General features: G+C 35.6%; 1 protein-coding gene across 1 annotated transcript in view; it reads left to right on the top strand.

Moving 5' to 3' along the window:
- The window catches only part of DCDC1 (doublecortin domain containing 1), a 439,829-nt gene that overhangs the window by 20,978 nt on the left and 404,625 nt on the right, over positions 1-14,226 (top strand). The window contains exon 4 of the mRNA XM_044259009.1: positions 1,981-2,150. Coding sequence (XP_044114944.1) covers positions 1,987-2,150 — 164 coding nt within the window. The 5' untranslated portion in view covers positions 1,981-1,986. The remainder of the gene's footprint in view (positions 1-1,980; positions 2,151-14,226) is intronic.

Genomic DNA, 14,226 nt, shown 5'->3' with positions numbered 1-14,226 from the left:
TAACAATTAGTTTCATTTAATTAATAATGTATATTAATGTTGTCATACTATATTCTGCATATTCTACTTAACCTGTTATATGCTCTACTTTTAGTGAGGATAGCACTGTTGATATAGTAACATTATAGAAGAAATATTGCATTTAATAATGGTAATGATTTCACACATATATAATTCATTCTACCAGAAAGCATCTTGAAACTATTTTACATGGAAAATAAAACTACACCATCACTAAAATGATTGCCTTTTTTAGTGAAGATTAGGACTGTAATCATGCATAAGTGAAAAGTAAGACTATTTCTCTATTTCAAGAGTTATTTTTTAATAGTTTGGGGCAAATTTTCTTAGTTTTTAATAATTGGACTATGTAATAAACATACCAGGGCAGTCAAACGATTTCATTCTGCAAGGTGATTTACTTTAAAATCATATAATTTGCCTTGCTATACACAACTAGAGTTTTTCACCCATAAGCATTCCTCAATTAAGAAGACTCAACCTGGGGTGCCTGGGTGGCTCAGTGGGTTAAGCCTCTGCCTTCAACTCGGGTCAGGATCCCAGGGTCCTGGGGTCAAGCCCCACATCAGACTTTCTGCTGAGCAGGAAGCCTGCTTCCTCCTCTCTCTCTCTGCCTGCGTCTCTGCCTACTTGTGATCTCTGTATGTCAAATAAATAAATAAAATCTTTGGAAAAAAAAAAAAGAAGAAGACTCAACCTATGAACAAATTGAACAAGCAGTCGTTGTCATGGAAGCCTGAGAGGAGACCCTTGTCCCTCCTGCTGAGAGAAGCTTAAAGGGAGAGGGAGAGTGTAAAGGCCAACAGCCCTTTGGTCTTCAACTGGAATACCAGAGGAATGCTGAACAGAGAATAGCACCTTTTCTGATTAAACTATGGAGAAAGAGATACCTTTTCTTATTTTGATGTAGATTCAGATTCACCTAAAATTTCTTGAACATCTACCATGTGCCAAGCACTGTGCCAAATGCTTTCATGTTCACCATTTTATTTATTGAATCCTCATATCCATGTGGATAACCAGTTTTGTAAATTGGAGGATTAAACCTCGGAAAGGCTATAATATTCAAGGTCACATAGCTAGAAAGTGGAAGACAAAGACATGATCTTATGTATTATAGGTATGTATTTCTCCATAACACTTGTGAGTTTGTTATATTATAGTTCTTTCATTCTTCCATATGCTTAATTAACAATAAGTTTAGCAACTTGCAAACTAGAGAACTAGGAATTTGAAAACAATTTAGTTCAAGGAATATCAGGAGTTTTGGGATTAGATTCGACTGCAGACTATAAAGACCCTCTTTCAAGTCTTTGCCAAGGTTTTATCACCTCAGTGAGGTCTATGCTGATAAACCTATTTAAAATTGCATTCCCAGGGTGCCTGGGTGGCTCAGTCAGTTAAGCATCAGACTCTTGGTTTCAGCTCAGGTCATGATCTCAGGATTGGAGGATCGAGCCTGGCATTTGCTTGTCCCCTTCCCCTCTGTTGTTCTCTCTCTCTCTCTCTTTCTCAAATAAATAAATAAATAAATAAAATCTTAAAAAACAAAAAAAAGTAAATCTCTACACTCAACATGAAGCTCAAACTCACAACCTGGAGATCAAGAATGGCATGCTGTACCAACTGAGCGAGCCAGGTGTCCCAGGATTATACCATTCAAAGGCTTAGATTCATACTTTTGTTTTCCTTTAGGCTTTTATCTCTGGTGTTTTGTTTTGTTTTTATCATGAGATCTCACATTTAGCAACTGCTGTGTAGGTTAGAACATGATGAAAGATAAATTGTGATTAATGTCCAGCCTCAATTTATAACTCATCAGAGATCCCGATGCAGGGCTCGATCCCAGGACCCTGGGATCGACCTGAGCTGAAGGCAGAGGCTTTAACCCACTGAGCCACCCGGGCACCCGGAAAGGTTTTATCTTTTAAATTAAATATTATTCTACCTCATTTTTAGCTGGAAATGGCAAAAAGAGAAGCAGATGATCACAGAGCATCACTTTCTCAGTCTTCTTTATCACCTCTGACTGAAGCCATGAAGGTATCACAGCAGAGCAATGCTGAAGACACCTTCAATGGAGATATCATTCACCCAATTTCCAAATGTATTTCAAAAGACTTACCAAGGTAAGAATATTATTTCAGCAGCTTAAACTGAATCCTGAAGGAGATAAAGTACTTACAGAAATTTGTCTATGTAAATGCTCAATATTTTGTAGAGAGGATGTCAATAATAACTTGGAGATATGATGGGCTATGAAGGTTGTTGCCTGGATTGGAGCCCTCCAATTTCTTTTATTCTATGGGAAGAAAATAGATAGATGACGCAAGAAACAGAAATTATCCATGGAGTTTGACTTGGACAGTGGCATAATGATAAAAACGATAATGGGGCAGATAATATTTGCTCTGTGTCAGTCACCATGCTAAACACTTAACCTGCATTGTACTTATTTAGTTCTCTAAAGAACCTTGGGAGGAATATAAGGCAGGTAGTATTTGAATATTTCCATTTTGCCAAGTGAAGAAACAAAGACCTAGATAGGTTGATTAGCTTGACCAAGATCACAGAGCTTATAGATAGAGAATATATGGTTTGAACTCATGTGGATCTAACTCCATAGCTAGAACTTTTAACTATGTATTCTACCACACGTCTCAGAAATACAAAGCAGAGGAGACAGATATTTTTCCTGGGTTTTTTTTCTCCATTAGAAAGCAAAAGAATGAAAAAGTATCTGCCAAGTGTATGCATGTTTGAAGATTTATTTATTTATTTGAGAGAGTGAGAGATCACACTGGGAAGGAGTGAGGGATGGGGAGGGCCAGAGGGTGAAGGAAAGAATCCCAAGCAGGCTCCATACCTAGCACAGAGCTGAGGCAGGGCTCAATCTCACAACCCTAAGATCATGACCTGAACGGATACTGTGATGCCACCTGGGTGCCCCATCAGGTGTTGGTAAACTATTGGCTGGCCAAATGTGGTGTCATAGTCTTAATGTTAAATAGAAAACATATACTATAAAAGCACTGAAGAAAATATTAATATATTAAGAATTATGTTAATCTCTTATGAAAATGCCATGTTACATTTATATCTTAAAACTGGCTTTTTGTGTGTTGGTAAATTTAGGTGAAAGTGAAATCTAGACTTTTAGATAATTTTTGTTTTGCTTTATTCCCCTGACCTCTGAGTCCATATTAGCACTGCCTAAGGTTCTTTACATGGTGTACTAGCTATATGCATAGATAATTTTTTAGAACATTACTACCTAATATAGTTATACTGTAGAGATGTAAGTAAGTTATTCATGAGAGTAGTCTTTCCAATAAGACAATGGAAAACAATTTCTAAATCAGACTTTTAGTTATTTCTTTCTACAAATGCCATTGCTAACATAATGTGTATTTACACATTTCTGTTCCCTTTAGAGTTTATTTTTACCAATTTTCCTCTTTAAAATAGTACTACATTTCTTTTTTTTTTAAGATTTTATTTATTTGACTGAGAAAGAAACAGTGAGAAAGGGAACACAAGCAGGGGGAGTAGAAGAGGAAGCAGCAGGCTTCCCGCAGAGTAGGGAGCCCAATGTGGGGCTCCACCCCAAGACCCTGGGATCATGAATCCCAAGCTGAAGGTAGGCACTCAACAACTGAGCCACCCAGGTGCTCCTACATTTACTTTTTATTCCAACTATCTTTTGTGTATTTTTAGATTCTTTATGTTTTTGTTAGAGTTAACTGTAATTTCATTTATACAGTTTCTTTCTGCTTTTTCTCATTTTCTTTGATTCTGATTCTTTTTAAGTCTGGCTTTATTTGTCCTTTTTTTAAATGTCAGTCTTTCTTTTCATGTGATACTTTCCTACTACCTGTTTTTTTTTTTAAATAGTTTATTTCAATGTACTACTCATATTTCTTTGTTTGAATCCTGACTTCTTTTTTGCCACTATTACCTGCTACCGTCAACTTTGATTATGATGTACCTAGAAAATAAAATAAACGTTTTCTTCGTAATCTAATGGAAAGTCAAAGACAATGCCCAGAGATCTTTTACTTTCATGAAAAAGAAAATGATGAGTTTCAACCTGAAAGAGGTCAAGATCATAAAGGCTCAGAGTAATCTAAGATCCTTTGGCATTAATATGATTATCAGAGAGAGAGGCAATTTTTTCTGTGAGTTAAGACATTTTCGCCCTGATTGAGGTTAAAACTTTTCTTGTCTCATTCTTGTTTTCCTTGCCACCTTTCTTCCAACATCTTTGTGATCTTTTTATGAGAAATAATTATTAAAATATAGTCAATTTGTTGTTCCTTTACTTATATCACAAGAGATTATGTTTCTTTTCATTAAACATACAATACATTTTACAAAATATGCCCACATTTATTAAATCTATTCATTGCAAGCCATACAGTGACCGGTCACTTTATTCTCATGTTATTACCTGATGCTATTAATTTATTTTATACTGAATTCACATTATCCACTCTTCTCCTCTCTCTTGTGTTCTTGCAACGTTTTTCCTTTGTCACTCTATTGTATTTTTTTGTAATAGAGTGAAAACTGCTGTGCCAGGATCCTTTCCCCAGCAAGAAAACTAATCACCAACAGTGTAAATGAGTTCAACATATTGTGCCAAAGAAGGTTTGATCCTCCCATTCTATGATTCACTACTAGGATGTCAGATGATTGGAATTAGTAGCCTAATTCCTATGGCTACTTCCAGGAAAGCAGCACAATAAGAAACTTTTCCTACCTAGCTATAGTCTGAGATATTCCCAAGTGACCTGGAGCAGGGCACCAGCCTTGGAGACATGGATGGCAGAATTAATTATTTATTTATTGATAACAGGTATCTACAGACAGTTCTGTCATATTTATAGAAAGTATTTCTGAATCTGAGTAGAATATTTCTAAACTACAATTGCATTTTAAAATTAAGAGAATGTTGTAAAAGATTAGTATCACTCTCTATCTCACACATAAAATATTTTAATGACTTTTAGCTGATGATCATCTAAGGATGTAATTTCATGATTTTTATAATAGAAAGTTAAGTATTTTTTAATCCTGCTTGCATTTGAGTGTGTTGCCAACTCTTTTAGTTCCCTGTGGGAGAAATTATTTTTAGTACATTAGATAATACTGAAATCAGTTTTAAAATGGAATCATCAAGTTGCTAGTAAAAATCTGACATATATGTGTTATAAAATAACTGGAATTGCTCTGCAATTGGGATACTCTTACCTAAATTTCTAGGCCAAGCTAGAAATATAATTTCTTCTGCTGTTGGAAATAAAATTTGGGGGGAATTGTTCACTTTTATTATTATAACTTATATTATTTTCTATGATGTTTAAATCACATTTTATCTAGTAATTGTAAAAAGTTATTTATATCTTTAGGTTATTCATTTCATCAATTTGGAAAAAGGTTATGATGAAATTTTTGTGCTTTGTATACTCCAGAGATTTTATAGCGGGTTACAGTCACCAAACATATGTGGGGTTATTTCTTTTATCAGTTGCATTTCAGTATTTTAAGCTGGTGATTTATTACTGAATGTGCTTAGGGTCATTCTCCCTTATGTTTACATTTTTTATTTGTATTTATTCCAATTAGGGAGTTTAATTACCATTAAAATGGGAATAGGATAAAGATAAATTTTACAAATGACAATATTAAAAAAACATAACTTCATGAAGGTTTAAATGCTGCAAGAATATAAAGTGAGAAAGATATACTTGTCAAATATACAGTATAAATAAATAATTTAGATGAAAATGGTTGACTACATTTAACAAAGAGACTACCAAATAATGAGGGGCTAAAGAGTGGTTGTTAGATTTGATATACTTCATTGTATATTGTAAGTAATCACTATCCATAAAAAATCTATGGCTTCTGTATAAGAAAAAGAGACATTTTGACAGCCAACACTGGTATGAAGCGACAGCAAGTATAAATCCTTGGCAACTGTCATTATCCTGCTGTTGAATTCATATCTAAACTGTGTGATGACTTAGACCTTCATGTTTGTTATTTAGCTGTGATCTGTTAAAGTAGCCAGACTTCCTACTTATGATTAGAGTTATTAGCCACATGGCGATTTCTCCCATAGAAATCCAAATTCACCAAGGATGCTTTGTTTTCAAATAGCAGGGAAATAAAAAATCTGTGTCATTTTATGCTTATCTGAAGTTTCTGGCAAAATGTTCCTGATCAAGTAGAAGTAAAATGTTTAGAAAATACCATATTAGTTTATGCTTTAGCCCATTATAAAATTAGTAAAGATTTTGAATAAAACAAAAAGTGAAGCAAGTGTGATTCAAGAAGCAATTGTATGTTAGGCTACTATTAGCACAAAGTAACAGAAGATTCAACTGAAAGTGACTTTAAAAATGAGTAAAATGGGGCGCCTGGGTGGCTCAGTGGGTTAAAGCCTCTGCCTTCAGCTCAGGTTGTGATCTTAGGGTCCTGGGATCGAGCCCCGCGTCGGACTCTCTGCTCAGCCGGGAGCCTGCTTCCTCCTCTCTCTCTGCCTGCCTCTCTGCCTACTTGTGATCTCGGTCTGTCAAATAAATAAATAAAATCTTTAAAAAAAAAACAAACGAGGAAAATGAGGAAAAAGTCATTATCTTACATAATAAGAACCTCATATGAAAGGCACTTCTAGAATTAAATTTGGTGGTGTTTTTCAAGGAGCCTGGCTCTTTGGATCTTTCCCACTGCCATCCTCAGAATTTTGGCTAGATCTTTGGTTATAACTCCTCCTACTTGTAAGATGACTTATTACATGTTCACTCAACAGTGTCCAACTAAAGAAAATGGATATTTGATCATGTATATCTCTCTCTTTTCTTATGATTTTTTACAGTAATCTCTATATCCAATATTGGGCTTGAACTCACTACCTCCACATCAAGATTCCCATTCCCTACAGACTGAGCCAGTCAGGCATTCCTATATTTCTTTTTATTAGGCCAAAAAACCTTTCCGCAGATGACTTTGCCTTAAGTCTCATTGGCCAAAATTGGATCACAAGCTGATTACTTAACCTGCAATGGACAAGGGAAATATAATTATTATCATGATGTTAGATACTAAGGATTTACCCCCTGGAGCTGATCAGGGGATACCTACCATGAGCATATAAAGTGGATGAATCCTCAAATATAACTGAGGCTTTTCTTTTCAGGAAAAATCAGTGGAATAACTATTGAATAAATAATATTACTTGACATAACTCTCGGCTTTGGCTTTATTATATTTTACTTCTAAAATTATTTGTCAGTGGCATTTCTGTGACACATTTTGGCATGATGTCATAATTATCAAAGAATAAGTCCTACGTATCAATTACTGGTTGAGTTCTAGTAGAATTGTAAAAGACACATAACAAAATTCTTACCCATGCAGAGTGGAATATGAAATCACATAACAAATCATGAAGCGAGCATTTCAATACACAAACTAGTGTATCAGTTCATACAGGACCTGGGAGGATGATTTAGAATAAATAATGACTAGGATTTAGTAGGATTAACTCTTCTCATGTGTCTTGTCAGTTTGAGAAACTTCGTTGAGGCCTCCACTTTTCCCCTAACCCCTGAATTTCTCCCCCATAATAACCAGGACTTTCCCTCACAGTACTAATCACAGTGATTGTAAATTCATATGCATGACTATTTGTATAACATTTCTCTCTTTCACTAGACAATTATTGTTATAATAAAGGAGTTCTAGAAAGTGTCATCACTGAGTTTAGAGTAATATTTATTAAATACCTGCTTATTGAAAGATGTACAGTAATGGGTATAGATCAGTTGAGTGAATCGCATTGGCAAAAGACTGGTAAGAACTAATGAGGGCAATGTGGTGTAATTATAGCTGAAGAATATTACAGAGGAGCAATGAGCTGCACCAACTGGTAGAAGTCCTTGAATAGGAGATTGACAAGTACGATTTTATTAGTTTTCCTCAAATTGGTATGAAAATCCACTAAGACCCACTAATGCTATTAAAGCAGAGAAATGGGAAGAAAAATTGCTCTTGTCAAAACTAGAGTTATACCCTTTAATCTTATCATGGTCTATCATTTTGTGTACTCCTCTCTGAGCATATTTTCTTGGAATTTTGGACCTCGTATCTTTACTTAGTTGTTACTTGTGAAGTAAAAATTGTAAACCAGATTTAACGAAAATTACAAAAAGAGTAAAGTATAATTAAATAGTAAACTAGAATATCAAGAGGGCTATAAATTCTACAATGTATAAGATCTATCCTTGACAATCTTTTTGATTATGATAAAAAGCTGTTACGTAGACATGGTGTAGTAGTGTTTGAGAAAAGGATAAAAGCTTAATCTACTGATGTACCTTTCAGCTTTGTAGTTCTGTGAATTACCATATCCATTATATCATGTAAAGAAATTGTTTAAAAGGTTCATTTACTAGGGCAGCTATGTGGTTCAGTTGATTAAGTGTCTGCCTTCAACTCAGGATATGGTCTCGGGGTTCTGGGACCAAGCCCTCTTTTGGGGTTCCCTGCTCAGTGGGGTATCTGCTTCTCCTTCTTCCTTTGCCTCTCCCCCTTCCTTCCTGACCCCATGCTCTCTCTCTCTTCCTATCTCTCAAGTAAATAAAATCTTTTTTAAGAAAGATTCATTTACCTAAATTGCTATGGTTTTTAATTAACTGATAGTTTTTTCCATACTGCTTTAAGGTTAAATTTTGACACGTTTTATTTCATATCAAAGCACTTTTGTGCTTTGTAATAATAAATCTTCATCTAAGCACACACAAAATCCTTAAAAATATGTATAGTTTAATATATGTAGACACATCTCATCACATTTTTTGTTCTTTTTTTAATGACCTAATTTCTAAAGAATTATTCAATTGCTAAAAGAAATAGTTTTTTCCAATAACTGAAAATAAAATAATTCAAAAGTAATGTTGCTGATGTTGTTTAAAGGAAACATACCAGAACATTTACATCCAAGTAAATATCTCCTCCTCTAAAATACTCTTTTTAAGAAGTAATTTATTCTAATAAAAATGCCATTTCTCAAAGCATTTTTTTAGTTCTTTGATTTGTCATCAATATCTGTGACACACTCTTTAAATATCCTCAGTACTGAATGATGACAAAACTCAATCTTAAGTACCTGTATTTAAATTTTCCAGAAGATAAAAGATCAGAATCTCAATTTGGTATAAAAAATGGATAATGAAAATTGCATAATTGTATAGCTGTTGTGGTAGGCAGAAATTTAATATGGCCCCCAAGATTCCCACCTCCTGGTGTATACGGCTGAGATAATTCCCTCCTCTTGAGTGTGGGTAGGATTGTGACTATGATAAGATGTCACTCCCATGATGAGCTTACATTCTAAGGTAAAAGATTTTTACAGCTGTAGTTAAAGTACATAATTGGTTCTCTTTGAGTTAAATGGGAAATTAGCCTACTTGAATCAGATCAACTGTTAAATGAGAATTTAGAGGGCAGAAACAGAAAAGTCAGAAAGGTGAGTTTCTGTTGGCCTCAAGGAAGATGATAGTCACTGAATTCTGCAGCTATACGGAACTAAATTCTGGAAAAACCTGAATGACCTTGGAAAAAGACTGGGAGCATCAGGTGAGGCTGCAGCCCCGCTGACACCTTGATTTCAGTTTTAGGAGATCCTGAGCAGAGAGTCCTGCTAAGCTTTGCCCAGACTCTTGATGCAGAGAAACCGTGTAATAATAAATAGGTATTGTTATAAGCCACTAAATTTGTGGTAATTTGTGCCCAACAATAGAAAACTAATAGAGATAGATAGATGATAGATAGATAGCAGTTATTTTTTAAGAAGTTATATTTTTGAAGTAGTGTGATTGATTGATAGTCTTGTACCAACCTAATATAGTAGAATTTAGGTTTTAGACTAGAATAAATGCTTTTTACCAGTGGTAAAAGAGTAAATAATACAGTGATGAATTGGAATATTTGACAGAAATTGAGGTATAGCATTTTAGCATTTTAGATGGAGGACATAATCAATGAAGTATAGTGATTCCAGCTCTCAGATCTACCAGTGTAAATGTGAACACACAGGAAAGAAACGCATTCCTATATACAAGGAATTAGAGGGGCGTCTGGGTGTCTCAGTAGGTTAAGTCTCTACCCTTGGTTCTGGGGTGCTGAGATCCAGCCCAGTTCAGGCTCCCTGCTAGGTGGGGAGCTTGCTTCTCCCTCTCCCTCTGCCTGTAGCTCCCCCTGCTTGTGCTCTCTCTCTGTCAAATCAATAAATAAAATCTTAAAAAAAAAACAAAACACAAAAAACAAGGTAGCATAGAAATCTTACTGAAGAAGGAACAATTTGAAATCCATATATATGTGGGTTGTTTACAGATATAATAAAAGATTTATGTAGAGACACATCATAGACTTCCAGGACAAGTTAATAAGACTGACATAGAAATGTTGAAAAGAAAATCTGTGTTTAATTAGCTCAGGTTCCAGAATGTGGCAGATAGCCTCAACAGTGAGGACAAAGTGAGGTTATTTTTTATGATAAAGGATGATTTGTTTTAGGAATCCACATGGTATTCTTACACCCATCAACAGAAACTAAAGATAAGCTAATAAATAAAAGTGACCTTAGTATTCAACTAAATTCAGTATCATCTGGGAAAAACAAAGTCCAAGAAAACTGCTATTCAGCTTATCAAATTTTGTAAAAAATAGTTGTAACAAAATCTAGATTTTTAAAAGAAATTATATGTAAATTTTATGTAATTATTATTTATAAGAATCACAGGAAGGATGGGATACAAAGCCTCAAGTCCATGCAAGGCAGAATTTTGGAGCTGAGTTCCCTGCATAAAATTAGGACCCATGAAAGATAGATAAACCTTTTCATGAAAAATGGAATAAGGAAGTATAGACTACTGGCACAAAGAAGCAACAATAAATGGGTATGATCTGTTCTAAGGTTCTTGTATTGTCTGGAAAGTAATTAATTAGTAATTTATATTAATCTTTAGTAAGACAAGGATTCATACTGTAATAGCTAGTGTTCCATTTAAAGTAAGGTTCAACATTCAAACTAATGGAAAGGAAAATGAAATAATTAAAAATGTTATTTAATCTGGGCACCTGGGTGGCTCAGTGGGTTAAGCCGCTGCCTTCGGCTCAGGTCATGATCTCGGGGTCCTGGGATCGAGTCCCGCATCGGGCTCTCTGCTCAGCAGGGAGCCTGCTTCCTCCTCCTTCTCTCTCTGCCTGCCTCTCTGCCTACTTGTAATCTCTCTCTCTGTCAAATAAATAAATAAAATCTTTAAAAAAATGTTATTTAATCTGAAAGAAAACAAGAAAGGAATAAAAAGGAACATGGGATACATAGGAAAAAAGAAAACAAATTGTAAGATAATATGCTAAATTCTCAAAAGACAAAGACTATCTTGGTGAAGGAGATAACTATGTGACTATAGAGTTCAATTCTCAGAAGGTAAAAACTTTGGGAGGAAGATAGCTATGTGAAGATATATATAAATATGGAGGTAAAAGGAAGTTCACTTTAATAAATCTGAATGTCTTGGGATTTCTAAGAAATTTTTGCAAAGGAAGCAAAAAGATCTTTCAAAGAAAAAAGGTGAGGGGAATAAGAGAAAGAAAGACAAATCGGGAGACTATAATTATGGTGACTTATATGTAGTTTACATGGAGTTAGTAGTCTACTTAGTCTACTTAGCTTTCTCTTAGCTAAAGAGCACCACTGGTTCACTGCTGCTCGTGTAGTGCTACCTCCTTTGCCTGCCTCTCCAATCTCATGATGCAATGTCTCTGATTATCTTGGTATAGAAGACAGGCCATGCAAGTCCTCTGCCAAGTATGTTTTCCTCTCTTTGCATGCATCTGAGACTCCATCTTACTCAAAGCCCTCTGCATGTTATTCTGCTCTCCTGTCCATAGTTTTTGGGCCACCGACAGGTACTCTGCCATCCATAGGATTACCAGTGACTTACTAAATTGCCTAGCTTAAGAAGTCTAGCCAACATGGTATCCTGACCTGGGTAATGATGCAGTTAAACTTTTGGGGTCATTGAACGTGAGTCATAGAGCGTCTTCAGAAAGTAGTGTGGTACAGAATTGGGGAGATACATAGAGGAATTAGCAGAACCCATGAGGAGTAAGGAGAACAGAGGTAGGTTAGGCAATAATGATGTAAGAAGAGGAAGCAGTTAGGCCCAGAAGGATAGATGAGGTTGCGGAGTCAAAAAATGTGGCACTCTACTGGAGTTGTGGTTTTTGTTGTTGTTTTATAATTTTTTTTAAAGTAAGCTTGATGCCCTACATGGGTCTTAAACCCATGACCTGGGGATCAAGAGTGACTGAGCCAGACAGGGGTCTTTGTTTTTCAGTTTTTTAAGTTGAATATAATTAACACATAATGTTATTATGTTGAATATAGTTAACACATAACATTGCTAATAGTTGAATATAGTTAACACATAACATTAATTTCAGGTGTACAGTGTAGTGATTGGATAAGTTTATACATTACGGTATGCCCACCTGAAGTGTAGCTACCATCTGTTCCCATACAATGCTATCACAATAATAAGCACTTGTACGGGAGTTGTTTTTAAGTATATTAAACTAGTATATTCTGAAGAGCAATGAATGGTCTTCTAATTCTCTTTGTGCCCTGCTGGAATGTTTTTATTTTCTTTTTTAAGTTTCTGTGTATACTAGTAACAAGCTCAGTCACTTGAAACCCAAATGTGTTTGAGGTGAATTGTCCTCACACCCTCATTTTCAGCATTAATTTAGCAAACCATGTGTGTGGGTTTAATTCCCTTTGTAGGACAAGTTAGCTTTGCCAAACAGTTCTGTGATTATCTTCTCATACCCAAAGACTAGGCAACACATCAACTGTTATAAGAAAGAAGAGTTTAATAGTGTGTAAGAACTAGTGCAGACCTGCCATCAACATTGATAAAACAAATCAAAACTGAAGATTACAGATGGTAGGCCAAAAGTAGCTTTTTCACACAATAAAATACCTTTTTGGGGCACTTGGGTGGCTCAGTGGGTTAAGCCTCTGCCTTTCGGCTCAGGTCATGATCTCAGGGTCCTAGGATGGAGCCTCACATGGCTCTCTGCTCAGCAGGGGGCCTGCTTCCCTCTCTCTCTCTCTGCCTGCCTCTCTGCCTGCTTGTGATCTCTCTCTCTCTCTGTCAAATAAATAAAATCTTTAAGAAAAAAAAACTACATTTTCCCCCCTTTTTGACATAAATTACTGGAGAAAAGCCGATAATAAATAAATATGGTAAAATCCTATATGTAACTTAATTCTTTTAACCATTTACCATGTAAATCTCATATAATTTATTTTCCTAACCCTACCAGAATCATGTGGAGTTGGGAGGGAGAAGGGTGTGAGTTTCCCTGAAGGATGCCAATGCTCTTACAAGAAGACAGGGGGAAGATATGCCAGCAGACAAAAACACTAAATAACTTTTACACGACTAGATTGAGGAAGGCAAGATATAAGTAGAATTATTATTTTTTTAAAGATTTTATTTATTTATTTGAAATAGAGAGAGAGAGATCACAAGTAGGCAGAGAGGCAGGCAGACAGAGGGAGAAACAGACTCCCCGCTGAGCAGAGAGCCCGATGCGGGCCTCGATCCCAGGACCCTGAGATCATGACCTGAGCCGAAGGCAGAGGCTTAACCCACTGAGCCACCCAGGTGCCCATAAGTAGAATTATTTGATAAAATTTTACATTTTAGTAAAATCTGTAAAGATCATATAGCAGCCTAAAAAATGGTTATAAGACAGTATTTAAGTAAAAAAAAAAAAAGGCAAGATACTGAATAAAAGGTATGACACATGATGCAGGGTCATTGAGCAAAATGGTCAAGAAAGAATTCGTAAGGCATTTTATGATGCAAAAAGATGTTTTTATTAGAGCACTGGGACAGGATCCGTGAGCAGAGAGAGCTATGCTGTAATTGTGAGAAGTTACTGATTATATAGGGTTTTCTATCCTGTGGAGGTGAAGGTAACAGTAGGGCTCCAGGAAACTGAGTCTACAGGTGCTTGGTGGTCTAGCTGTTAAGATTGTGGTTTTCTTCTAAATTGTTAAGACAGTTACAAACAATAGTGGAGTTTCACATCCTACATGACTGCGATCTTTATCAGTTG

The sequence above is a fragment of the Neovison vison genome, chromosome 7 (genome assembly GCF_020171115.1).
Source record: "Neovison vison isolate M4711 chromosome 7, ASM_NN_V1, whole genome shotgun sequence".
NCBI lineage: Eukaryota > Metazoa > Chordata > Mammalia > Carnivora > Mustelidae > Neogale > Neogale vison.
This window is presented reverse-complemented; position numbering and strand designations above follow the sequence as displayed.